General features: G+C 40.0%; 1 protein-coding gene across 9 annotated transcripts in view; it reads right to left on the reverse strand.

Moving 5' to 3' along the window:
* Positions 1-23,150, reverse strand: part of camk2g1 (calcium/calmodulin-dependent protein kinase (CaM kinase) II gamma 1) — a 74,627-nt gene extending 51,477 nt beyond the window's left edge. For 4 of the 9 annotated variants that reach the window (XM_017681626.2, XM_037544087.1, XM_017681627.2 and 1 more), the window contains exons 1-2: positions 22,941-23,149; positions 21,885-21,979 (exon numbers count right to left, since the gene is read on the reverse strand). In XM_017681626.2, coding sequence (XP_017537115.1) covers positions 21,885-21,979; positions 22,941-23,005 — 160 coding nt within the window. In that variant the 5' untranslated portion in view covers positions 23,006-23,149. Of the gene's footprint in view, positions 1-21,884; positions 21,980-22,940 lie in introns of all 9 variants that reach the window. The other 5 variants (XM_017681624.2, XM_017681623.2, XM_017681621.2 and 2 more) reach the window with 2 other exon arrangements.
* Between the last annotated feature and the right edge of the window lie 2,417 nt (positions 23,151-25,567).

Here is a 25,567-nt window from a genome sequence, read left to right on the forward strand (position 1 = left end):
AAGCTGAAAAAGTTCTGGATTAAACTAGTCAATGACCGTAATAAGCAATTCTAAAGTAGACAAAACTATATCCAAGCTTGCGTACTTGCCAACACTCATTTTATCACTCAGTTAGTTAACCAAGTTAGCTTTTCTAACCTTAGCTACTGGCATTAAGCTTGATCAATTGTACAGTGCTCCTTTTGTACTGGTATGCATAATCACCATTTCTAGTGGCTTCATGAAACTTTGCTGTACAAGACAACATACTCTACTCAACATCTAACATTGCTCTTATATGCTCCAACATTAGCCTTAGCATTAGCTCATCTGAAGAACAAACTTTCTTGGCTCAGACCCACTAATTGGACAAAAAAGCCTGCTTTAAAGTCCAGTCTTTAAATGATTTCCTTGATCTGATTAAGGAATACATGAATTTTTATTTTATTTTATTTTAACTAGCCAACATTCACATCAATTCTCCAACACTGATGTCACCAGTGAAGACCCTGTAAAGTCAGTTTATTTTCAAATCTTTAGCAGTACTGTGCTGTGCGCTTTTTTTCTTTTGTGTAACTGAGCTTCTTAGTCTGTTAGCACAAAACCCTTGTAACTCTTGTAAAAACAAAGAGAGCTCCTATCACCTGAGATTTGGAAGAACTGCACTGTGTCTTTTAGGACAGATTCTGAAATTCTTTCTTTTAGTAGTTTTAAAGCTGTAAATTGCCTTAAAGCACTTGCGTACTTCACAGGATGTCATGTACCAGCATGTGATCTTAGATCTACAGATACTGGCATTCTGCAAACCCCTTGCATAAAATTCTGAAAACGTGGAGAGGCCTCTTGTTTTAATGCATCCAACTGCGGAACTCAATTCAAGTGTTATGGATGATTCCTCGTAGCCTGAAATGAAAATTTAATGGAAACAATCGAGGGAGGCACAACTTGGTAGAATTTTAGAAAATGGTCAATTATTGGTCAAATCTAAGGACTGGTTCAATGACCAATATCATTGTGCAACCTTACTGAATACTGCTTGATAGTTAGCATTGCAAAAGAGCAACAGATGCCCCAGAGAGAAGGAGAAAGACAGAGAGACAGAGAGACTCTGTATTTTTGTATATTAACAGCTTGACTGTGAGATGGGAAGGTTCAGTGACATTTATGATTTCCATTAAGCTAAGAACGATCTGGCACACTAAGGCAGCTGACTTCACAGTAACTTCACAGGACTTTTCTCCATCACACCCACACGTATCAAAGACACCTAAGCTCACTGTCACCGTAGTGACAGCTTTCACTCTACAAGCTGCTAAAAAGAAAAAAAGAACGAGTGTTTATTCAGTAACAGCTTCTGGTCCCACCTCCAAACTCCATATACTGCCACAATTGTGAAAACAAGTCCAATATGCAGGCAGCAGTTGCACCAATCCGAACTGCTCCACTGAGGCTCGTAAAGAGCCTTCTGGCTAATGAAATCCTGAACATAAAAGCATCCCACCTGTGATGAAAAAAAAGCGGTAACCAAGTCAACGGAGACTCCGATGCAAACAACACAGCCACTAAACAGTCCCATCAGCCTTAACACACACTCACACAGAGTGCCTGAGGAGAGAATTCACAGCAGATTATCTGTCTCTGGGTGGAGAGTGGCGGAACCCAAAAGCGATGGCTCATCAGAAAGAGCCTCTCAGTGAGCATATTAGAGCAGTGAGCAAATGGGGAGCATGTCATTAAAAAAGCTTTCAGCTGGCCCTCTCTCTCCCACTTCAACCCCGCTTCTGCTGCTTACACCATCTTTCTCACCCTGTTAAGCCTCCCTCTGACATTTATGACAAAACTGCTCTTTCCAAAACTTTATTATTCTGTCTCCTTCTCCATGGTCAGGGGCAGGACGCACCTACCCTGTACATACCAATAAAGACATGCCTCTCGTTCTCGCTCCCGCAACACTTTAATTTCGGAACCACACACCATTCCAAACCACAAATTAGTAAGTCCATCACCATGTTATGTCTAATTTAGCGTCTCTAATGTTGTTAGGATTTCTCAGTAATCTAATACCACAAAATATTGACTATATTAGTGCAACCCAAGTACAGCTAATGTGATTTGTAGATAAATGTGACACAATAACACAGCTGAAAGGGCTTGCAAATTCAGGGTGTCCATATAATAAAAACAGAGCTACAAAGAAATGTAAAATTTTAAATAGAACTGCTGGAAACACTGATCAAACTACAAATGCATCTGGGAGTTCTACCTGTAGTGCCCTACGACTGAAGGCCTAATGCATTTCTCTACTAGAGCTGCACAATATACTGTCTGTATATCATTATTGCAATACTGGCTTTTGCGATTGGTATCATGAAAGTCTTCAATAAGGCAACAAGCACTGATTATTCTATATTTCTGTATAATTAAATGGTTAAGAGAGAAAAAGTTTACATTAGAGTAGTTTGATGTAGAATGCTCCATTTTAGAGAAACTAAACAGTGTATAACATTTTTTTCAAATACTGTCACAGTGCACATTTCTACCTAAATATTTTTTTACCAGATTATTACTATATTACTATTATAAAAAGTGAATCTAAAACTTAGAAATGAAGTAGATTCACTGGTAATAGTAAGTAAAATAAGACACAAATTTGGTACTAATGCAGGTTTTTCATCTCGTTGGTTGTTCGTTGGTTTATTGAAAGGCATATCACAATGACAATATATAGCAATATAATTACTACATTGTATATTTGCCCCTAATCTTCACATGGCATTCATTTTGCTTTCCACAGTGCAGCGCAGTTATTTCTAACTGTAACACTGCTGCTTCTTGCTGCTGAAGACCGATGAATCAGGCAGGTGTGTAAACTAAACTCTTCGCCCTGCCGCAATTAATCTCAAAACCAATCAGTGAGATGTGACATCCCACAGCAGACCATACTATGAAAACGCAAGAGAAAGTGTTCAACCTGTCCAGCATCGAGACTCTGTGCTGTGAGTGCACATGCAGCAGTGCCTCACTACACACACACACACACACCCACACACACACACCCACACACACACCCTCAAGAGAGACTCAGCAACTTCAATGAGACCATAAACTACACACACAAAACCTTTAGACCACAACACACACACCAGCTGTACACACAGTGAGGAGTAAGGAGACAAAAAACACATACAGCATTCACTTTACACAAACAGATACAAATACACAGTTAGGGAAGGAGGGAGGGAGAAATATGGAGTTACACAAAAATAGAGAGAGATGGAGAGAGAAGAGAGACCTGGAAAGAGAAAATGGGAGAACGAGACAGAAAGAAACAGAGAGAGAGTTGGAGAGAGAAAAATGGAGAGTGAGACAGAGAAATAGGGAGAAAGAAAAAGAAAAACATACATATTTACATATTGAGAGAGAGAGAGAGAGAGAGAGAGAGAGAGAGAGAGAGAGAGAGAGAGAGAGAGAGAGAGAGAGAGAGAGATGAAGGCCATCACAGGACTTTAACTGGGTCAAGGAGATACGTAGTGACATGATGCAAGCACACAGCGTATGACACAAATGACGAATGGAGAGAGGGAGAGAGAAGGTGCAACTCAGCACAGACACATTAATAAACACCTTAAAAAAGACCAAGACAAAACTAAAGCTGTGGAGCTGAATAGGTCTCAAGGTAAGACATGTTAAATAAAAAGTGGCAAAAGAAATTTGGCATAAGCAGCTGAAGCTTCATAACAAGCCGACAAAACAGCAGGCCGAGCCACTGAGAGCACGGACACATCTCGTTCTTCAATTCTCACTGCACAGTAATTCACTTCTGTTAATTTCACCTGCGTTTTTATCTGTAGCATCTCATTATACCTGAACATCTCACTTACTTTAAATAAAGGTAAATTGCATATGTTTGGATGCCTTTCATTAAAGAAGCAGAGAAAGATCAGGCACAGAGTACAAGCACACTGTTTCTGAAAGCTACTGTACAGTCTATAATGTAACCACACTGAATAATTCACACAGCAATAGAGAAAGACATTGGGGTAGAGGGCAGGAGGGAAGAGGGACGGCGGGGTAAAGAGAGAAAGAAAGTGATGCAGACATTGTGCTGCCTCTTAACAGATATTGCTCATGTTTTAATGATAATATAATTAAATACAATAAATAATGGGAAATGTGTTGAAATGCAACATTAAACAATTTCCTTTAACTCCTGTTTCTGCAATAACATTAAAAAGCATAGCTGATTCTTCTTGCCCCGTTCAACTGGAGGGATTACTGGCCCTTCATTTAACATGACAGTAGGCAGAACAATAGTGTGGATAAATGCATCATCTTTCAACAAAAATAACTTTATGGTGCTGTATTGTGTGCAACACAGAATAGGTTTTTGACAGTCCCAGGGTGGTGCTGGATGAATGCATTGTTCAGGGCACAGGTTCTAGGGCGCACAAAAGCTGCATTCGGTCACTCAATCTAGAATTAGGGCCGTCATAATATCAGTATTTTGACTTGAATACTAATCCCAAATGTAGTACCACAATGCACCAGCACCAAACAATATCATGGCAAAAAGTAAAAAAGAAGAAATTTTTTTGGGAATTGTGGCACGATGCCAATATCCAATGTTTCTCATGTATATTCACAGAAAAAAGGTACAAAATTTTCACTGGGGTACGGGCACAAGGTGGTACCAAGTACTTTTAATCAGGGAACATAAGTAAACACATAACTAACTACATAACTATTCATATTTTGGGGGTGGCAGAATGACAGTATTTTATCTTTACTGTGATAAATCACATCACAGTATGCTTTTCTGAGAATATAGAAGATATCATCTGTACTTAAAAATAAAATAGCCAACTGAATGTTTCATTACAAAAGAAAATGTTTTAAATACGTCAATTGTGTGTGAAACATAGAATAAAATTCCCTGTATTCATAGTTTCTAACAGTACTTTTTAATGTAATATTACTGGTTCTTATTTGTCTGTTCCAACTTAATCTCAGAAAAAAATATACATATATTTTCATACTTATCATGTACTGCGAAAATGTCTTCATTGGACAGATCATGTGTGGTGATTTTATATTTTTTGCTACATCATCCATCCCTAATCATATTCCACTTCAGTTACATGTTTTTACATAACTAACTCCACACAGTTCATCTTGACTCCAGGCTTTTTATTCTTTAATTTTATTTTTGTTTTAAAATCGTAGGTCATAAATAGGTACGCAACTATACATGTTTCCCCAACGAAACTAAATGCAGTGTTTCTCCAAAATTGGACCTTAGAACCCTTTTTTCACCTTTGCTGGTATATTTACACTATATGTAAATAGATAAACAAAAAAGTTACCCCTACAGAAAGCCTTCTTCCTGGCAGTGTACATTTCTGCTGATGCTGATACACAAACACTTACCTTAGACAATAGAAAAGGAAAAAATTTGAGACTTTTAGACGGTTTCTCAACACCACAGAAAACCTGTGCTTTAAAGTGCCCCAATCCAATGTGCAAGCCAAAAGCAACTACGTCAGGCATAATCCAATGATACAATATGCTATTCTACGATACAATGCAATGCATACACCCATATGTTTTCTATATGCTTCTAAGCATATTAGCATGCATATTTTGATTTGCTTATAAGCAGAACAACAACAACAAATAATAGAAAGCATTGAATGTTACCGTACTGATCCTTTCAATACATCAGGCAACTCTACCTGGACTCACTGTTCAAGGTTACAGAACAGTATAGTGGTTTACAAACACAGCTGGAGCTCACTTTGTTCCTTAGAAATGAACTGGTTTACAGAATATTTCAAATACAGTACAATACAAAGCCAGAGTATTTTTGTTGTGTCCCTGGCAATGGATACTCATAATGACCATCCTTTTTGGCAGTTTGAATCCTAATCTTGGAAAGCAGCAGCGTTGATTGCAGTGCACAAAACAGGAGTAAATAATTTTCTGCAATAAACACACAGGGGTTCAAGGGGGGTGAGAATTGTGAGGATTGTGAATTGTGAGGATTCTAGATTTGGTGCACTAATCTAGTCCTTATTTTGACACCAAACTGTTGATCAAGCCTAGAGCAGCAGCAAACAATTATTTCAGCCATTAGTAAAAATAAAATTAAATTAAAATACAGTGTTTTAGCTTGTTTGTACATAATATGAATGCCAATGTCAGTCAGATCTTGTGATGTGATCACCTGAATATTACTAAATTAAGCATTGCAATTAAGCAGATGCTTAATCCAATGATCCACAGAACCTATGCTGTGTGGTTTTTATGATGACAGAATACTCACAGTTGTTAGCGACTGTAAAAAATGGGGATGTTTATCAAGACTGAGTGACCGCTGCACGTGCAGCGTCATACAGGTGGACTGCTGCTTATTCAAACGGAATTCTTTTAAAACAGAGCAAGTGCCAAAAAACGTTAATATGCTGTCTTAGATCAAAAAAGTAGGCATTTTGCAAATTTTGTAATAATACTTAAGTGTTAAATTAAGTGACCCTTATTAGTCCCACAACGGGGAAATTTCACCTCCACATTTAACCCATCTGTGAAGTGAAATAGCACATACACACTAGTGAGCACACACACACACTGGGGAGCAGTGAGCACACTTGCCTGGAGCGGTGAGCAGCCTTATCCGCAGCACCTGGGGAGCGGTTGGGGGTTAGGTGTCTTGCTCAAGGACACCTCAGTCATGTACTGTCAGCTCTGGGGATCGAACCGGTCGAACCGGTCACAGGGCGGTTTCCTCAACCTTCAGCCCCCACCCCTAAACATGTGTAGGTTCTACCGAGATACAATAGACACAAGATAAGCTACACTGTCCTCTGAAAATCAGTAATTTGGCCATAAGAACATTTCACCTTCTCTCAAACAAACAATGCCTCAATTCTGAACAATTTACATTTGACAGCATGACAATACATTACTATTTGTATTGACAACCTCAATACCATGGTCATCACATCAAATATGTGCTTCTTATATAAATGCTATTTAAGACTTGTTAAACATCATCAAACTGCACTAACACTCAACAGACTACATTTAAATTATCAGCTGGTTCATTTCACTCTGCATTTAAAAAATATTTACAATATTTATAGAGGATCCTGAAATGGATTCAGCATGAAATATACATCTGTAGTCCTGTGAGCCCCTTTCTGAATGCTTTTCAGAGATATATCATTATACATACATACCGCATTTGATTAACTTCACCACACATCTTGCATTGACAAATGCAATAAATCTGCCAAGTAATTGGGCCAGTTTTAATAGGGTTAGGGTTAGACTGGCTGCAAACATGATACACAGTATTTCAATTTGGCAATCCATGTGGCCACTCTGTAGTGGCAAAATCAGCGATGTCAGGTTTGTGGAAACAAGCTCCAAGTGAGGAAGCGCTCACATTGGTGATTTTACATCCCGCTGTCTACGTCACATGTGTGTTGTTCGGCTCACGCTTGTTCATGTGATTTGATGAGTGCTGACTCATTCAACGTTAAGCCTCTTAAGAGGAGTCTGTCTGTCCCCACAGGAACACAGAACAGAGAGACAGAAGGTACATTTTCCCTCTAAAGGTGCACAGGCCTTCCACAGATGTAATGTTTGTCGCATTTCATTCTCCAGATTTTTGTGAAGCATTGTAAAGATGTTATTTACACATTTAAAAAAACAAACAAACAAAAAAACCAAATGCACACAAGTTTTCCCCTTACCCCTAATGCATGTTGTCTTGGGTTTGCATCTTTAGCTGTGCACTGGCGCTATGAGGCTGATGTTTATTTCCCCATTTACAAAATAATGATTGCACTACTACTTCTTTCATCAAGCAAAAAAAGAAAATTTAGGCAAAACTTCTTATAACAAATGTGCAGTGACCAGCTATGGTACTAAATTAATCAGAATTATTAGCCTATGCAATGGTGGAAAGGTGTTACTGACAAAAGTTTAATTCTTTCCTCATCTGGAAAGCGTCTCATCTTTTTTTTTCCCCCGTCATTTATGAAGCTGAAAAGGTTTTAGTTTGGATTACACTATGTTAGGGACCTTACTTACAGCTCAACATGTAACCAGTAACACAGTTTAAAGTACTCTAAACTTTATCTGGGTTACTGTATTCAGTAACGGTCAGTTTAACATGATCTCATAATAAATAATGTTAAAGGAGTTAGCTAGCCAAGTTAGCTGTTCTTAATATTGCCACTGACAGTTTGATAAATAGGTTAGACACTGTTCTGCACTGTGTATAATGTGTACAATTTTCTGCATATGGATAAATATAAACACCACTATTCATGCAAGCGCTTCATATTGTTTCATTAACCTATGACCTTGTGGACCTCCAGATGAGTCCTCCTCAGCCAGTGATGCCTAATAGCTTGTTAGCTTTAGCTTTAGCTCATTTAAATGGGCAGCTTCTCTTGCTCCATCTTCCTTATTCAGTTCAGTTCCGTTTTAATAGGAACCACATGAAAGACACAGAGTTGTCATTTCACATCAGGATTTCTCACATATGCGTCCTATACACAAACATACATCTGCAACTGTCAGGCGCTGCTAGAATTTGGTAAATATTACAAGTAATTCACCTTAATATTACCAGCTAATGAACCAGGCCCCAAGACTGCAGTGTCTTCTGATGCAGCTGAGAAGTGAGGCAGCCCTGCAGACAGTGAGAGAAGAAACTAGCTGGATTTCATGCTACACTACTGTCTCAGGCTGCAACTGGCTAAACAGTGGGAGATAATGGAACGGCTGCTACATTTTTTACTTGTACTTGAAACAGGACTTACTCAGCCATTCAGCTGAAGGAGATAATGAAAGGATTACAACCCAACATTAAGTTCCAGAATCATTATTTTGCTTGTAATTAATCTACAATTATCATGCATATGTCTGCACTGAACATCCTATAAGGGAAGGTCATTTTTGAGTAAGAAAATATTTTTTAAATGTACTCCTTTGTGTGAATTTTCCTGTGCTAATACTGAGCTATTTAGTCTTTTAGTACCAATGCTAAAGATACTACTACCACATTTCCTTAGTTGGAATTATGTTGGCCATAGCAACAACAACTAAGTGAACCGAGACTGATCAGTATTTTGCAAAGGTTCAATTAGCATAAAACTGCTTGTTTCAGCGACTACGCACTTGTATCAAACGGCATCAACCTGCGACATAAACCTGGTTATGTGGTTAAGACCAGGTATGAAATACTTTTGTTAACTTTATGAGTAGCAGCCATTTTAAAACATTTTTTAAAATTTTATTCATACTCTTGCCATTATTTGGACATCAAACATGTCTTGGCTGATCTACATTTCAGGTATGGAGGTAATCTGTGTAAATTAGATTTTTGCTGAATTATTGCCTTAAGGGCTAACTTCGCAGAAGAGTTGATGCACTGAGGATGTGGCTTGAGTTTGGGGTAAAACTGTTGCTAAGCAATGTAAAGTAGAATACAGGGCAGTGCAAAGGTGCCGACTTGGTGTCAGTCCAGGAGGAGTGCAGTCCAGTGCAGCTGAAGAGGGGCGTCTGACATTTCCACGATGGAATGAAGCCACTGCAGAGCCCAAGAGAGAGAAAGGGGGGCTAAGAATAGCAAAGAGAGAAGGTGTGTGTCCCCTCAGACATGGGCATGGATATATTTGGAGATGAAGCCCTCTGGGAGTGACCCCACACACATGCACATGCGCACACATGAGGGAGACGCCCCTCATTTTCTACCCCATAAGCAGTCTCCGCCACCAGCCGTGATGAGCAGCTGCTGGTTTGTCTGAGGGGAAATCAGCATGAGACGTTTTCAATCTTACTGTTCCATCAAGGCTGACGAGGACAAAGAACATAGTGGCTCTAGAGCATATGGATCAACTGCACTTCAGAAAAAGTAATGTTCCATAGAAGCTCCAGAACAGCTGCTAGTTCACAAACACAAAGAATAAGAATCGATCATGACCGTGCTTAAATACAATCCTGAAAGCCATGCTCTAGGCTTAATGAGCTATTACGGTGCATGTGCAATGCGCACACTTTCCTCTGAGAAGACAAATTCAGAATGAATAGTTTTAGAGGGAAAATTAAATCAGAGGGATTACATAATACAAGCACAAGAGAAAGAAAAACATTTCATTATGAATGTTGCAGACAGATGATGGTCAAATACAAATGCACAGCATCCCTTGAAATATGAATGCACTGTTAATCACTAGAATCCATCATGATAAATACTAAACAAGATGCTGTCCTCTTTAAATCTGTTCGCAAACCATTCAAAACATCAAAACACTGTGTACCAGGCCTATATCAGCATGTGTCCACTTGCTTGTCATCAATGCAGTTTGTAGAGGAATAACACAGGATGACGTGCCAGGTAAAGCAGACCATTTAAGTTTTGTTTTCACGCTTGTCTTGAAAACTTGGACCATTCCTAGGTTTGTTTGAGGGAGAGGCTCATTATTGTAGGTTTCTCACAGCAGAAATTGTTCCAAACTGTGGATCAATTGAACAATTCCATACATCACCTCTGTGAGTACGGTTACCATCAGTAACATGACAAAATGAACAAAACGTGTTACTCGATGTGCAACACCAGGGGCCAATATCTTTCACTCGTGTTGCTGTCCACACTTAGGTCTGCTTGAAGCAAATCCCAGACCACCACTTTCAGGAGGACCAGGACAGCATTTCCTTGGACCAGCGTTGGAAAACAGCTTTTACAAACCATCCTTAGCTTTCAGGGCAAATATCACTAGAAAAGAATAGTACACACATGTTCCTCTTATTTTTCAGCTAAGAAGCTACCTACTATATCTCTATCAAATTGCCATGCAGGCAAAGACAGCTCAACATGCTTGGAGTTGGATGTTAAATGCTCTGTTACACAAGGCTCAGTGGGTATGAACATTGCAAAGAAAAAGTGTGAACATTGTGAAGTTGTTTGCCTCAAATATATTACAGGTTACAAAACAGTCTAATTAGACAGTCACAAAGCTGTTTTGTCAAAGACAGTACCAATATAATGACACCAAAATTTTAGTAAACCTATACGAATGTTAAGTTAATAGTGTTTTCATACTCAAAAGGTGGGATGTTACCAACATATCAAACCAAAATATGTTTTAATAAATCACGTTTATTGTCACATGACATTTACACAGGTGGAAAGTAAGTGAAAATCTTAGGTGCGTAGCCCCCTTATAGAATTTAAATACAAAAAAAAATTAATATCTATCTATCTATCTATCTATCTATCTATCTATCTATCTATCTATCTATCTATCTATCTATCTATCTATCTATCTATCTATCTATCTATCTATCTATCTATCTATCTATCTATCTATCTATATCTATATATCTATATATATATATGGATGGATGGTGGTCGTGGGCTGGAGGATAGAGTACTGGTCCTGTGACCGGAAGGTTGTCGGTTCAATCCCCAGCGCTGACAGTGCATGACTGAGGTGTCCTTGAGCAAGACACCTAACCCCCAGTTGCTCCCGGGCACCATGGATAGGACTGCCCACCACTCCAGGCAAGTGTGCTCACTGCCCCCTAGTGTGCGTGTGCTCACTAGTGTGTGTATGTGGTGCTTCACCTACAAATGCAGTCACATGAAAAACCCAACATGGCCTACACATTCTCCTATTCTGGAATACAGTAAATGAATCATCAAAAGATTTGAAACATTGGTTAAATCTAAACATCTAATGGCAATATTTTCCCCCAATATAATTTTGATATTATCAAGCAGCTATATTTTCTGAATTCACTTTCCATTTCTCTTTTTCATCAGTGGTTTTAGACGTACTTCATGTTGTTGCCACAGTGTACTAATGTTCATAACTTCACTCAAATGGTGTCAGAGAATGGCTGGATGATTAAGAAATACTTTGGAAATAAACTGCCTTCTGTTCACATAGGAGCCCTCAAAATAATTTCCCTGGAACAGCACTAGGTCGACCAGGTCTCTCCCAGGAGGGTGACACTTGCGTTTGATTAATTACCAGTGAATTTCTATGTGGAAGTGAAAAGTAAGATTGAGCTTACAAACACACAACCAGTAGCCAGCTCTTACACTTTGACTCTTATAAACTAATGAACCGAAAAGTACAAGACCAAATGCTAAGATGAGCTCTGCACAATTACTATTTGCATATATTATTTTTGCTGTAGTTGCACAGCTCAAACTGAATAGACACACACACGCACACACGCACACACACACACACACACACACACACACACACACACCTGCAAATGATTTCTAAGGAAAAACACCAAACCGTAACACGCAGGCAAAATTCCAAACAGATCTTTTGGGGAATTGAATAAACTCACAACAAACTCAGTCACACTGAAGAGCTCTTTGTTGCAGCGAGAGTGTGACAGTTAAAGGTGCTTGTTCCCTCCCCTCTGGTCTGTTTGTGGTCAGTGTTTGTGAAGTGGCTGCTGGTGTGGACGGAGCCCTCATCCAGAGCCCTGCAGCACTGAAGAGAGACTCCTCATGCAGCCAGCATCAGTGTGCTCAGTAAACCTTTTGTTTGATAACAGAGACTCTCCCATTCTTTCACGCCTCTCACACACTCGCCCACGTTCAACAACACGTCCTCATATTCGCAATGTACCTCAGCTCGTAAAAGACTGTAGAGTAACATTTTAATGTAATGCTCCTCATTGAAATGTAAAAAAGTGGCTTAATCCATTAATGAGAGACAGAAAATATTCAACTCCCCTTTTTGGTATTTAACAATAAACAACTGTGATATGTCTTACATGCTTAAGCACAAGCAGCACTTAAGAAATACATAGTGACTTACACAAGAGATGCACTTGCACACACTGTAGTGGAAGGCAGCCTGGCCCACCACAGTGCCCTGCTGGAGTATCTTGAGTACACCATCAGAAGACCAGGCTCTCCTTCACAAAGCCTGTCACCACCAGCAGTGCTCAACGGCTCCTTTACTGAAGTTAAATATCACAAAACACTTTAGTACACCTCACTTCCTTAAGCTCATAAGTACACCCAGCTCACTACCTTTATCTACAAGAGGCACAGCTGAAACTGCCAGGAGTTTCCATCCAACCGCCTCTGCACTCTACAAATGCAACAAGTCCCAGCTGAAATACGCTTATCAGGAAAGAGAAGAATACATAGTTGTCCGTGTTTGTGTCAAATTTGCCATTGAAAAATGATTATGTTATTACCAGCAACCGTTTAACATTTTGACTAAAAAAAGTTAGAACAGTAAATGTATCTACCTGTCATATAATAAAAACCAACATGTCAAAAACTTTACACTTTAGCCAACAAAAGGCATCCTCCAGTGCTAATGTTATGATGTAGCCAGCATCAGCAGTGTTTCACTGGTAAATAATACTTTAGACTCAAGGTACTTCAGTGTCATACAAATTCATAGCATGGCAGCAGCTGGAAATAACTATTAACAACAAAGCCATCAAAGGAGACTGGCATTTTAAGCACTGTATCTGACAGAGAAGGCAACAATAGCAGTTCATAGTATCAGCACTTGAGCAGCTTGGATTCATGAAACTACGACTGGGACCACTAAAACCTCTTTTAGTGTTTAAAACAAGGTATTAAAAACGTTCAGGAAGTCAAGGTGTTAGGACTACTATCAGCATTTAAATGTTTTTAACGTTAACCTACTCTGGGCACAGTAAGAGGTTGTAGCTGGGGCTTTTGCTTTTATGTGTGCAGAGAGTAGCTGGTGTGGAATCAGTAGCTAAGACTAGCGGAATCCATGGAGACTGAGAAACGCTCGCTCTGGCCTGCATCCTGAGCTCTACAGAGGAGTGAACTGCGACAGAGACACAGACAGAGGACAGTATGCCTGCATGAGAAAAGCAGGCAGGTCCACAAACAGACAAAGTGTGTGCATGCATATTAATTCTTCGCATTCCAACTTGGTGCAGTGGAGCAGCTGTGTACTGCATTACACACATCGCTCTGTCACTCGCCATGTGCAGAAACACAATCCAACCCAGAAGAGGCAGGTTATAATGACTCTTTCAAAAACACTGTTTTTTTTGTGTGTGTGTGTGTGTGTGTGTGTGTGTGTGTGTGTGTGTGTGTGTGTGTGTGTGTGTCTGCATGCAGTAAACTTGCCCACTCTGTGTCAACTGCACCACACCACAGCGACACAGCCAACCACATAAAAACAGAACAAGAGAAAGACACACAATCAGAAGAGCTATAGAGACTAAGAGTCATGAAAGAGAAAATTAGCAGAGAAAAACGATAGATTGCAGAAGACAGATAAAGACACTTGTCAAGAGAAGGAGAGAGTGAGACACATGACTTCAGGGAGCAAGAAAAAGAAACTGGAGAAAAAAATAAATGAAAAGACTAAAGAAAAGAGAAAGAGATGGGGAAAGCAGGGTTGTCACTATTAATTATAATCAGCAATACCAGGTATTTTGAGTATTATGATTGAGTTTCCCCACAATCTCAATTTCATAAAATCCAAAGTACTTGAGTCCAATGAAAAACATGCATTTCCATTTTTTTTATTTTCTGCATCATTTGAGCTCAGCAGCTGTCCTTTACAATGTGTGAACATTTTATGATGATTGGACCAACAGAAATGCGCCAAAACTGCTTAGAATAAAATCTTTTTCCATTAACTTACAATGAAAGTAAAGAACATTTTTGCCCTCTCCTGTAAAGTTACCATTTCAGACATACTAGATTTTTCCTTAGGACAGTGATGATATTTTGCCATAAGTGCAAAAAATTACAGGTGCATCAATCAGGAATTTTTATGGAGAATTCCCATTACTTTACAGCCAAATCAGCTAATAGCAGAACTAGCTTTAATTTATTCAGTCACAATATAAATAACATATTTTGCTCTTTAATGGGCCAAACTAGCATTTTTAAATTGAAAAAGTGGACAAATGTGCTACACCATGTACAATCGAGTCATGTACAATTAGGCCAATATAAAACTACAACACAATGCAGCCAACATCAAAACAATAAATAGGCTGACTGCTGATTTCATGTTTTAAACAAAAATCTGTCCTATTCTGGTAGTGCATCCTTAATACAAATGGATGTGTATTACTGTAAGAGTAAAGTAAAAATATGCATTAAATATTTTTAAAAATTGTATTACCATCATGCAAAAGCCCAGAACATCACTGTCTATTCATCAAGATGGTACAAGTAATTTTAAGGAATCATGACATCTGTAGGTGAGAGTAATGGCTGAAAAGAAACAGAAGACAGAGAGAGAGAACGAAAGAGCTTGTGCGCCAGTGCCAGGAGAGAGCACTGTATTAGCTGACATTTCATAAACATTAGAGCACAGCATGCACTGAAAGATGGGCCAAAGTATTTACTAAGTGTTACTGGAGGCCCAGGGTGATTTATACAGCCCTGTAGACAACACACACACAGAGTTAACAGTAAAGGCCAACATCAAATAAACAACACAGAGCTCAGCCAATATTTATACAGAAGAGGTTGAGGTGTTAGGGAGGGTGTGTCATGCATATGTGGATTAGCCATGGCAAACAATGTAGCAACAGCTATAAAATCCCCTTTGGAAAAGGCTTGTCCTGAAAGGCATGATCCTGACACACCTAGATTCCTTACTTCAACACTGACCTTACTGTAAACATTATTAGGAACTGTCACTATCAGCCATTGCGCTCACGTTCTCTTCTCAGGTAAGCTAACATCCTAACCAAATTGGCATCTCCCCTGTAACTGACAACGTGTAGGTAGTCAAAACCCTCTTAGTCTGTGCCTTCATGTCAGGGTGTGTGTGTAAGTCTCAGAGGATTGGGCTTAGCTTAAGTCAGTCGTAAGAGCAGTCAATGACGCAATGACACCCAGGCAGCCTCCAAACCACTTTCAGCATAAGGCAGATAGAGCCGTGCAGACTGGGAGAGGAAGGCTATTGTCAGCATTTTTCAGAGAGTATGGGATTTCAGCCTTTCAAACCATTCCTGTTCATTTTTCCTATAAGTCTACTGTCAGCACAACATGATAAGTGCATGTGTATGTGCCTTATTTTAGTTCAGTGATCACAGTTTCTGTATTCTTGTTAGGAGCTGCTGGTCAAAACATGTCATTGATTAAGCCTGAACCTGACCCCGTTTCATTAAAACTGAATTAGGGCTCATATTATGCTGCCTATAATAAAGTGCAATCAGCCAGCCACACCTTAAATTTCCATTTTATTGCAGCCTACATCTTCAGTGGATGATTAAAAGGACAGTTATTTGCATGCCAGGCGACATTTCAACAGATAAAACCGACTATGTTTCCTGAGTCACTCCATTATAGTCCACTACATTTGAAAGAACAGCTTGGTATAGTCTATTTCATGTTTCTCCCTATGCTAATCCTTCTGTTTCCCTCACTGCCTCAACATTTTCTGTCTTTTTGTGCCTTCTGTCTGTCTCTGTTGCTGTTTCTCCGTCTCCAGGAGGCCGTTTGGAGCAGCTGCCAGAGCAGCCCATTCCCACCTCCCCACTCCCACTCAGGTGAGTAATCACATTGTTCTGGCTTCCAAACCTCTGGCTCGTGCCCAGCTCTTAAAGACTCCCATCCACTGCTGTTCAACTCCCCATTCACCCCCCTCCCATTGCTTTCATAAGCGCAGTGGGCGGAAAATTGAGCAAACTCAATTTCAGTTAGAAAATGCCAACTTGATTTCACAATATCTTGATTTTAATCAGAGTATCATATCAGAAGATAAGCAATGAGTAAGAGGAGGTTTGCAGTGAGAACAAGTAAGAAAGAGCAAGAGAGTGAGCCTGAGGAGGAAGGGCAGGGAGGAAAGAAGCAATCAATATGAGTTCCACAAAAAGGCACAGTATGGAGTCACGTAGAACAAAGTGCTCAAAAGAGGCGCAGTGGAAACATGCGTAGCTCTCATTTTGAAAGGATGGTCATGGATAAAGCCTGAAATAAAGCCATTCCACTTCCTACTGTTAAGACATGTTCGTATCGTTCTGTAGTCTGGTCCTATTAGCACCTCTCCACTTGACACAATACGACTGAGAATGGTGGGGAACAAAAGCAGCCAGCTGTCCCAGAACAGACTGCGGATAAGGGCTGTCTGATATATACAATGAATAACAAGGGTACTGATCAACTGGGCTGGAGATCCAAGATATCTGGATAGTTTCCTACCAAGTGCTCCACAGGCCAATCACATAGTTTGTATGGAACTAATAAAGAGAACGTGATTAAATCCAGGGGCTGAAGAAGTGATAAAATACAACTGAATGCTAGCATGTTATTGTCCCATGATTAGATTACCACAACACAGATACCGAGACAAACCCAATAAAGGTAAATCACAAACAGTGCTGCCCACAACACAAACTAAACACAAACCTGAATAACTCTAATACCTTTTTGTATATTATGTAATCTACGGCTGTCACAAGCATGAAATTGCAACTGATAACTGACATAAATGAATAAATATGATTAATGATTGTCTTTTCTTTTTCATTATATGCATATAATATAGTATAAACCAAAAGTGGAAAAACTGCTTTATTAGCTGGCTTGCTTCCTAGGTACGTTTAGTAAATGTCTAACACAGTTAGGACTGTTGAACTGGTACACTACACACTCTCTCACAAATGCCTGTTACATAGAATCATGCGTAGTCGAGCAAAAAATCTCATTCTGTCAGCACACGTGCTGAAAACAACACAATTAGCTACATCAGTTCTTTAAACAAGTCAGAACATCTTTTGTTGTTCCCATGGCGTGTCTCAATGAATGCATTTACTGTTTTCTTTTATTTACATTTATTTGCATCAACCCAGCTCACTCAATTCACATTTTGTTTGTTGCAGCTTAATATTTTTGGGAAATCTGCTGTGGAAACTATTACAATCACCTTAAAAAACTGCAATCATCTAAAAAAATTCAAATGTCTCAAATAATTGTGATTAAATGACTATGTAATAATTGCAACAGGCCTAATTAAGTTATTGGAAAATGTTCTGACAGTGAGTTCATATTACCCATCCATAGGGTGAAGTAACATTCAGAAGCTCGCTGTATAATAGCATAATATACATCTAATCTCTTGAATGGCTCTCTTGCTAACAAAAATGTCTGCATCAGCTTCCATAACAACCTACCTCTATATTACATAAATTGGCTTAGCCTAGTGAAAATAGCAGCACTCCCAGAGCATAGTGAAAGCAGCAAGACTGCAGCAAAAGACTAACCTAATGAAGGAGTCTGAGAAAATGTACAGCCAGGGTGAGATGCATACAGGATAAGTGACAGTGATCTTAATGGGCCCTGATGTCAAAATGGGTTTGGATGCTTCTGGTCAGATCACTGTGATGCAGAGGGGAATGCTGTAGGGCAGGCTGACTCACTCAGGGCAGGCCAACTCTTCACATGTGCCTGCATGGCAACCCATTTTTTTCTAAAGCAAACAGCCCCATGCATAGAGAAATGTATTTAGGTTCCCTAAAAATGAACTCTTCTTTCATGCAGACTCACCACTGACTGCCATCTTAATGGTTGTAACACTGGACCAAAAACCTCAATTAGGCTGGTGGAAGATGACCAAAGCATGAGAGCTAGCTCCTTAAACTAGCTCGGTGCCGCTATAGGGCACGTGTCATTCTCAGTGATGCTCTACTCAGAGTACGCTACACAGGACTCTGACAGCTCCTTTAACCCACTTCTGTCTTACGCAATAACCAACATACAGGACATAAAGTTCCATCTAAATAATTTATGTGTCTTGGAGGATAAAACATCCATGCATGAAGAAACAAGTGCAAAACAAGAGAGTCTGCAATGGGATCCCCCTGGGTCTTAGCCAGATACAATTAAATAAGTGGATTAACCTCAATACAAAGCAATCCCCCACGCAAATAAAGAGAGAGGACGAGATGGATGTAGAGAGCACAACAAAGATAGGGAAAGGGTTTTTCCACAGACAATTACACCAAATAAACATGGTCAACAGTAACACACAATGAATAGCATTGGTAGTAAGGTAATGGACAAAGCAGGGGCAGTCAACATAAGGCTTTTTGTTTAGCCTCAAGAAACAACCAGTGCGAGTCACTTTGCCATTCATACACTATTAAACTGTCTCTGAAGTGTGAGTCAAGCCGGCAAGGGTCATTTGGATAGCATTTAAGTCACTGTAGGGGACCGTGCACCTGACAGCCCTAATGGCCCACTCTATAGCCAACCATCTCCACCCCTCCGCCAGCAAAGATAATGAACTGGGGGGGGAGGGGGATGCACAGACAGCCGGCTCTATTAGGAGAGAATATAACAATAAAGAAACAGGAAGCCATCCCCACACCCAGGACAACACACAATGGTGGCAGAGCCACAATCAAATAGATATTCACATCTATAAACACTATAGGCATTCAGATACACATTTATTACAGCAAACCTTCACCAAAAAAATAAGCCAGCAGGTCCCCGTTCTTCTCGGAGTATGGGTCAATTCCAAGTTGTAAGTGTACAGAGTAAGGCTTTGTGATGTAAAGCCCTTAGCCATCTCACGTGTGGCTCCTGGTCAGCCCTACAGTTCACATCAGGGCGCCAGGCACAGAAGGAGGGATTAGGGGAGATTTTGTTCATGAGAGACTTCTCTCTTTCATTTCTTCGTTCATTAGTTAGTTCCCTTTGTCTCCCTTTCTCCCCCATTTCCTCTGGACTCCAGCTATCTGCCACCAGCTCAACTAGTCTTGTCCTCCTCATCTGCACCAGCCAATCAGCAACAGCGCCAGGAAAATGGTTGCCTAGCTACTGCAACAAGCTCTGGGTCAAAGCCTCCAATCACTGGGCCATTATAGTTACACACTACATCTGAGATGCTTTTCAGTTCAACCTTTTCAATGTCTGTGAAGACTGGCAAAAATAGGACAGAAGGAGGAAAAAAAGGCATGGCACAAATCACCATTTGAGGTGGGGGTATTCAGGGCATTGATCTACTCTCCAAATACATGCCAACTGCACAGACATCAGGGAAACTGGGTTTGCGGCAGGAAAAGGCCAGCTAAACCATACCAGACAGGCACTGGACGGATTGAATCAAGTGTTAAACCAAGCAGATAGGTCTGAATGGTCCTGGGCAGCCATGCAGTTTCTCCATATGACTGGCCTGAGCTTTTGGTCATACCCCTTGCTCAGCTAACAGGACGTCTGTAGCATAGTCCACTCTAGCAGCCCTTAATTGGGCTGGCTGCTGAAGAAAAGCATCTCCTCAAAGACAGAGGCCGAGTCCCAAATGAGGCCCTTACATTCTGTACAGAGAACTACTTGCGCCATTAACTGAATGAAAAATGCCTGTTCTACACAATAAGGGAGAGTAAAAGACTGTATTTAAGGAACAAGCCCTCTCTTACACACATAGTGACTAATGGACATACTCAAAAATGCTGACGCAGGAGCAATTAGATCTCATTTGACGGGCCACAATACAACTAGTCACAATTGCATAAGACATTCATATTTCATTAAAAATAACTGGATGGTTGAATATGATTTATGTCTACAGGAGTCAGATCACTCATTTAGGGGTGAATGAAGATCAGTATTTGATGTGCTTGTAATTAATCACTATATAAAATTTTACATAATAACCAAAGAGGCCTGTAAACAGCTACAACAGCAGAAGATTCTCATATTGCTGAGTGCTTTCTAATGTATTCTTGAGGCAAGTCAACATCTTGATTATACTGCCAAATCTTGAAGGTAACAAGGAAATAAACTATACTTGAATAAAAATAGAAGAGGGTAGAGCACAGACCATTAAACACAACTTACAACAGTAACTATATGGTTGTAAAGGCCTGAAGCATACCTTATGGGTACATACTATGGAAATTATCTTTAGCAATGATTACAGAAAAGCAAAGTGTCAAAACACACCATTCACTCCGCATTCCACACAGTCCATATGAACAAGCCAAGCTGTGAAATTTGCCTGTATTGAACTCACTGTTGTCACAAAACACACTGCCTAATCAGCCCTTAGCAGTTTAGTCCAACCTTTTGACACTGAAGTTATAAGAAGTATTTCAGCCTGAACTTTTGAATGAGGCACAATACAGGGCAGCCAAATATCATTTACATGTACCAGTCTTCAAGGCACAGTAACAAAAACAGCTGGTTAATTCTAAGGGGTAAGGAGATGTTGGAAAACGATCATGTGAAAAATGATGGCTGTTTCTGGTACATAAGACCACACAAACATTATAACAGGCCCAGGGTGATTGAGTGGGGGAGAATAAAATTCAAGGAAAATATAAGACATGGATCCTTAACATCATACTGAGAAGTCACCCATGTAATAGTGCAAATACAGAATATTTCTGAAAGGGAAAAGACAAAAGCACATTCAGATATTCAAAGCAGGCTTTAAAAAATAACACATTACAATGCATGAACTCACTTTGACAACACAAAATCAGTTCTCTTAAAACCCTAAAACAAACCAAACACCAACACTGCACTAATTAACATCAGTACCGATTCACTGTGCATTTCGTTTGCTGCTCTAAATACTAGCACATGACCAGCGAGGATTTTTCACCTCAGCATCCCTGTAAAAAAACATGCCAGGGCACAGCTGGAAGGCCTGCAGACACCAGGAGCTGCACAGAGGAGTCAGCTGCCCTATTCTAAAGAGCACTCTCTTCTATTAACGACATGTAACCCCAGGAGACAGCAAACACACCAGATCTTCTGCCTCCTCCTCCCCCAATGTACATAGTAATAAAATGCAGAGCAGGTTTATCTTGGTGCAGTGCAACTGAGCAGGTGATGTCACTTGAGTTGATCCATACAGGCTATAAACGTGCCACAGCAGTCTTACCTCTTGCTGATAGTTTCTTTGTGTTGATAATTTTAGCAGCATATTCCTGGCCTGTGGACTTCTTCACGCATCTGCGCACCACTGAGAAGGCACCCCTATACAAGAAACAAGATAACGTGCTGTTGGTCAAATACACTGGAGGTTGAGTTTCCCTGAAAAAAAACAAAACAGATAAGGATGCAATCCAACTGACAAGTGGGAACGCGGAGAGGCTGCCAGTCACCTCGGACGTGGAGGACCCTTTACAAATGCATGCCAGACAGAGTATGAATGACCCACTACACAAAGCGCCACACAAGGCACTGCATTTCAGCGTGATTTTATTTTAATGACCAAATGCAAACGGTTCATTTCCAACGTCAGTGAAGTCCATGTAAAATCCACGGCAGGAACGAAGCTATAGGCACGCACAGACATCAACATCTGCTCTTCTAAAAAGTGAGATGTAATTCTCAGAAAAGGCGTCACCACTCGCTTACACAGCTTCTTAAACCCCACCTTATGAAAAGAACCCTCATAATGACACGGAGAAGTGATTCACTGTGTATTTGTGCGCGTTTCTATCCCAACCTGCGATGTATTTGATGTTTCACGAGCTAGCTAACTGTTACTAGCCTACAGTCGAAGCTTTTTGTTATTATCACAGCTAAACTGCTGCAGAACCAAACAAATCGCCTCCGACAACAGTAACACCACGAAGGCTCTGCACTGTAACAACAGAACGGAGCCGTTAATCGGGCAACGCGATAGAAATGAATAGGAAACAAGTAGCAGCAGAAGGAAAAGGCTTCCCGTCTGACGAGCCCTTCCTTCAAGTGGAAGGCGTAAACAGTGAATACTGAGCATATGCTGAAGTGTTTCGCCGCGCTCGCTCCGCAAGCAAACACAAATACGGAATCGATACATCCTCGGGTCTGCTCCGCTCCGCTCCGCGAAGCCCCACCGAGCTTCACGGGTAGCTCGCGAGTCATTTCGCTTCTGTCAGCGTCCAACTACAAACAATGGGATTAAAGGAAAAGGCTGCGAAGTTACGCGGAAGGCACCGAAGTGACTTACTTCCCGAGCTCCTCGTAAAGCTGGTATTCGTCAGTAAACCTGGTCGAGGTTGCGATCGTAGCCATGTTGTGTGGGGAGGGGGTTCTCCGGCCGCTTCGGTGACTGCTGTGCTCGTGTTTGGGGAGGAGAGCCTCCGAATTTCATGTGTTCCAGAGAGAAAGGCTGCGAGAGAGCGAGAGACGGAAAGAGAGAAGGGGAGGGAGGAGAGAGGAGGGGGCGGAGGGAAAATAACGCCAACTATCGCGAGAGTTCACAGAAGCCAGCCGAGTCATGATTACGGGTAAGATGCAGGAGACTCTGTTGAAGTAGAAATAACGCCACACGGTTTTTTTACGTAATTTGCGTTCGGTATCTCTTTATTTTTTTTACCACGGAATTCAGTTTGGAAAGATAAAGTTGTTCATTCAAAGACCCTCTTTGTTTGACTTTTTTGTTGTCGTAAAAACAGAACTCAGTAAAATAAATTTGCTCCTTCTCAGCTAATTTAAATCACTAAAAAGAAAACAAGAATGTGAATAAAGTCTGTAAACTATTTTGTCAGATAGGTTTAATGGGTATACAGCTATAGGAACCGCAGCTGAAAATGAACCCTTGGTTAAACTAGAACATACAGAAACGTTCAATTTCTGTAATTTGTGCTTGTAAACTGGAACTGCTGTAGGAACAAGTGTCCACAAATAGGCCCAATTCTATCACATTTGAAGACCATAACATAATTAAATGTGTTTGCAGCATTTGTTTATAATATTTAACTTTAAATGGTTTAAAAATAGACTCTTTCCAGGACTAAAATATGTGTTTACAAACAGAGCAAGTTGTGTAAAACGACTATAAAATTTTTAAAAATCATATTGTTTATGTACAGAATAATCATTGTTGATACATAAGCAGTGCCTAATCGGTAACAGAGATATTGTAATTATAGACTGTGCTGTAACTGTATCCACCATAAAATAACATCTTGCACTCCTTTTTGCTGAGGTTTTTGTCTGTAAAGAAACTGATGTCTAAAAGGTCTGACCCTGCCTAATCATGTGATATTACAGCTTGAGAGAAAAGGCTCAAAAACCAACAGGAAAAAAATGTAAATTTATCATAAAACAGCAAAGTTTAGTACTTTAGAGTCCAATGGGGAAAATATAGGCATTTCACCCTCTATGATGAGTCATCCAACCGAAAGGGTTGCCCATATTATTATATCTCACATTTTGTAATGTGAAACATTGAATTACCCTCTGGTAATTCTAAACACTTTCCCCCCATATAAACACATTGTCCTTCTTTCCTTTGGCCATAAAGTCTATATAAAAATCAGGTCACACTCCACACAAATGCCCAAAAGATTTCTTACCTCTGCTATGGCTGGGTTATCTAAGGACATGTTGTGTTCACTCTGTAAATGCTTCTGTGTCACTGTATAAGTGATAGTGTGCACATAGCCTAATTCAGTATTATAAAAGGAAAAGTCTGGTCTGTATTCAAAGAGGCATTAAACTGACATACAAAGTGTAGTATGCAAACCTTTCAAGATAGGATTGTCGCCAGAGAGTGGTAACGTTTATATTGGCTGTTAAGTGTCCATTCTAGCAATAGATTCCCTTAAATGGTGTTCAGCACAGAGCACTCATGGAATGGTTAGTGCCCTTTCTCATCGCCAGCTGGTTAGTGGTCTTTGCTTAATCTCTCCTTTACTGGCAATCTCACCAGCTATGGCCCTTAAATAGGCCCTTAAATTCAAGACCCCAGTCCCTCAGGGGTTTCAAGGGGTCTTGGCTAAACATGTTTGAAAAATTCAAGTTCTTTCTCCTTTTCATTGTTAGTGTAAATGGCTTCTAACTGGATGTGTTCATTTTTATTTACAGTACTGGTATTATTCAGAAAACAATCAGTCACAACTAGTGGAGTTATTTAGCAGTGGAATATTCAGCATGATGGAAACATTTTGCTTGACAAAAATTGCATCGGGTGGGATTTGACTTTACAAGTGAGGGGACTGACATCAAGAGGCTTTAGCTTGTGTACAACGCTAGCACCACATAAAAGTTCAGATTTCATACATAGAAGTAGATAAAGAAAGTATGGTGGGTTACCATGATCTCATGATATCTAATTATATATATATAACATATATACATATGTAACATTTAAACACAGAAACAAACAATACTATTAATATTAATTACAAATGAGGACACTTTGTAGCATAGCTAGATAATAATTGCATAATTCTGCTCTAATGGAAGGTAGTAACGTTAACTGTTGGGCTACCTGCTTTAGTAAGTGATGCTGCACACCAACAGAGACTCTTCTTGGTGTAACTTGGTGTAGGCGCAAATATGCCTGACTGGATGCATGGTGCATATTCATTATTCTGAGTAGAGAGGGAGTTTTAACGAGAAATATTATTATTAATATAAGCAATGTACTTTTGTAGACAACCGTTGTGTTATTACATAAGTCTTACGTACATATATCTTGTGGAAATTCAAAATGATATGCATTTGCATATCATGAGTGGCCCATCTACATCCAGAAGCAAAAATCACACTATACAAACAGCATTCTTATAGGATCCCTATCAGAAATATTTAAATGTTTAACGAGACAGTGATAGAGATAGATAGAGG

Source organism: Pygocentrus nattereri, chromosome 13 (assembly GCF_015220715.1).
Source record: "Pygocentrus nattereri isolate fPygNat1 chromosome 13, fPygNat1.pri, whole genome shotgun sequence".
Taxonomy (NCBI): Eukaryota; Metazoa; Chordata; class Actinopteri; order Characiformes; family Serrasalmidae; genus Pygocentrus; species Pygocentrus nattereri.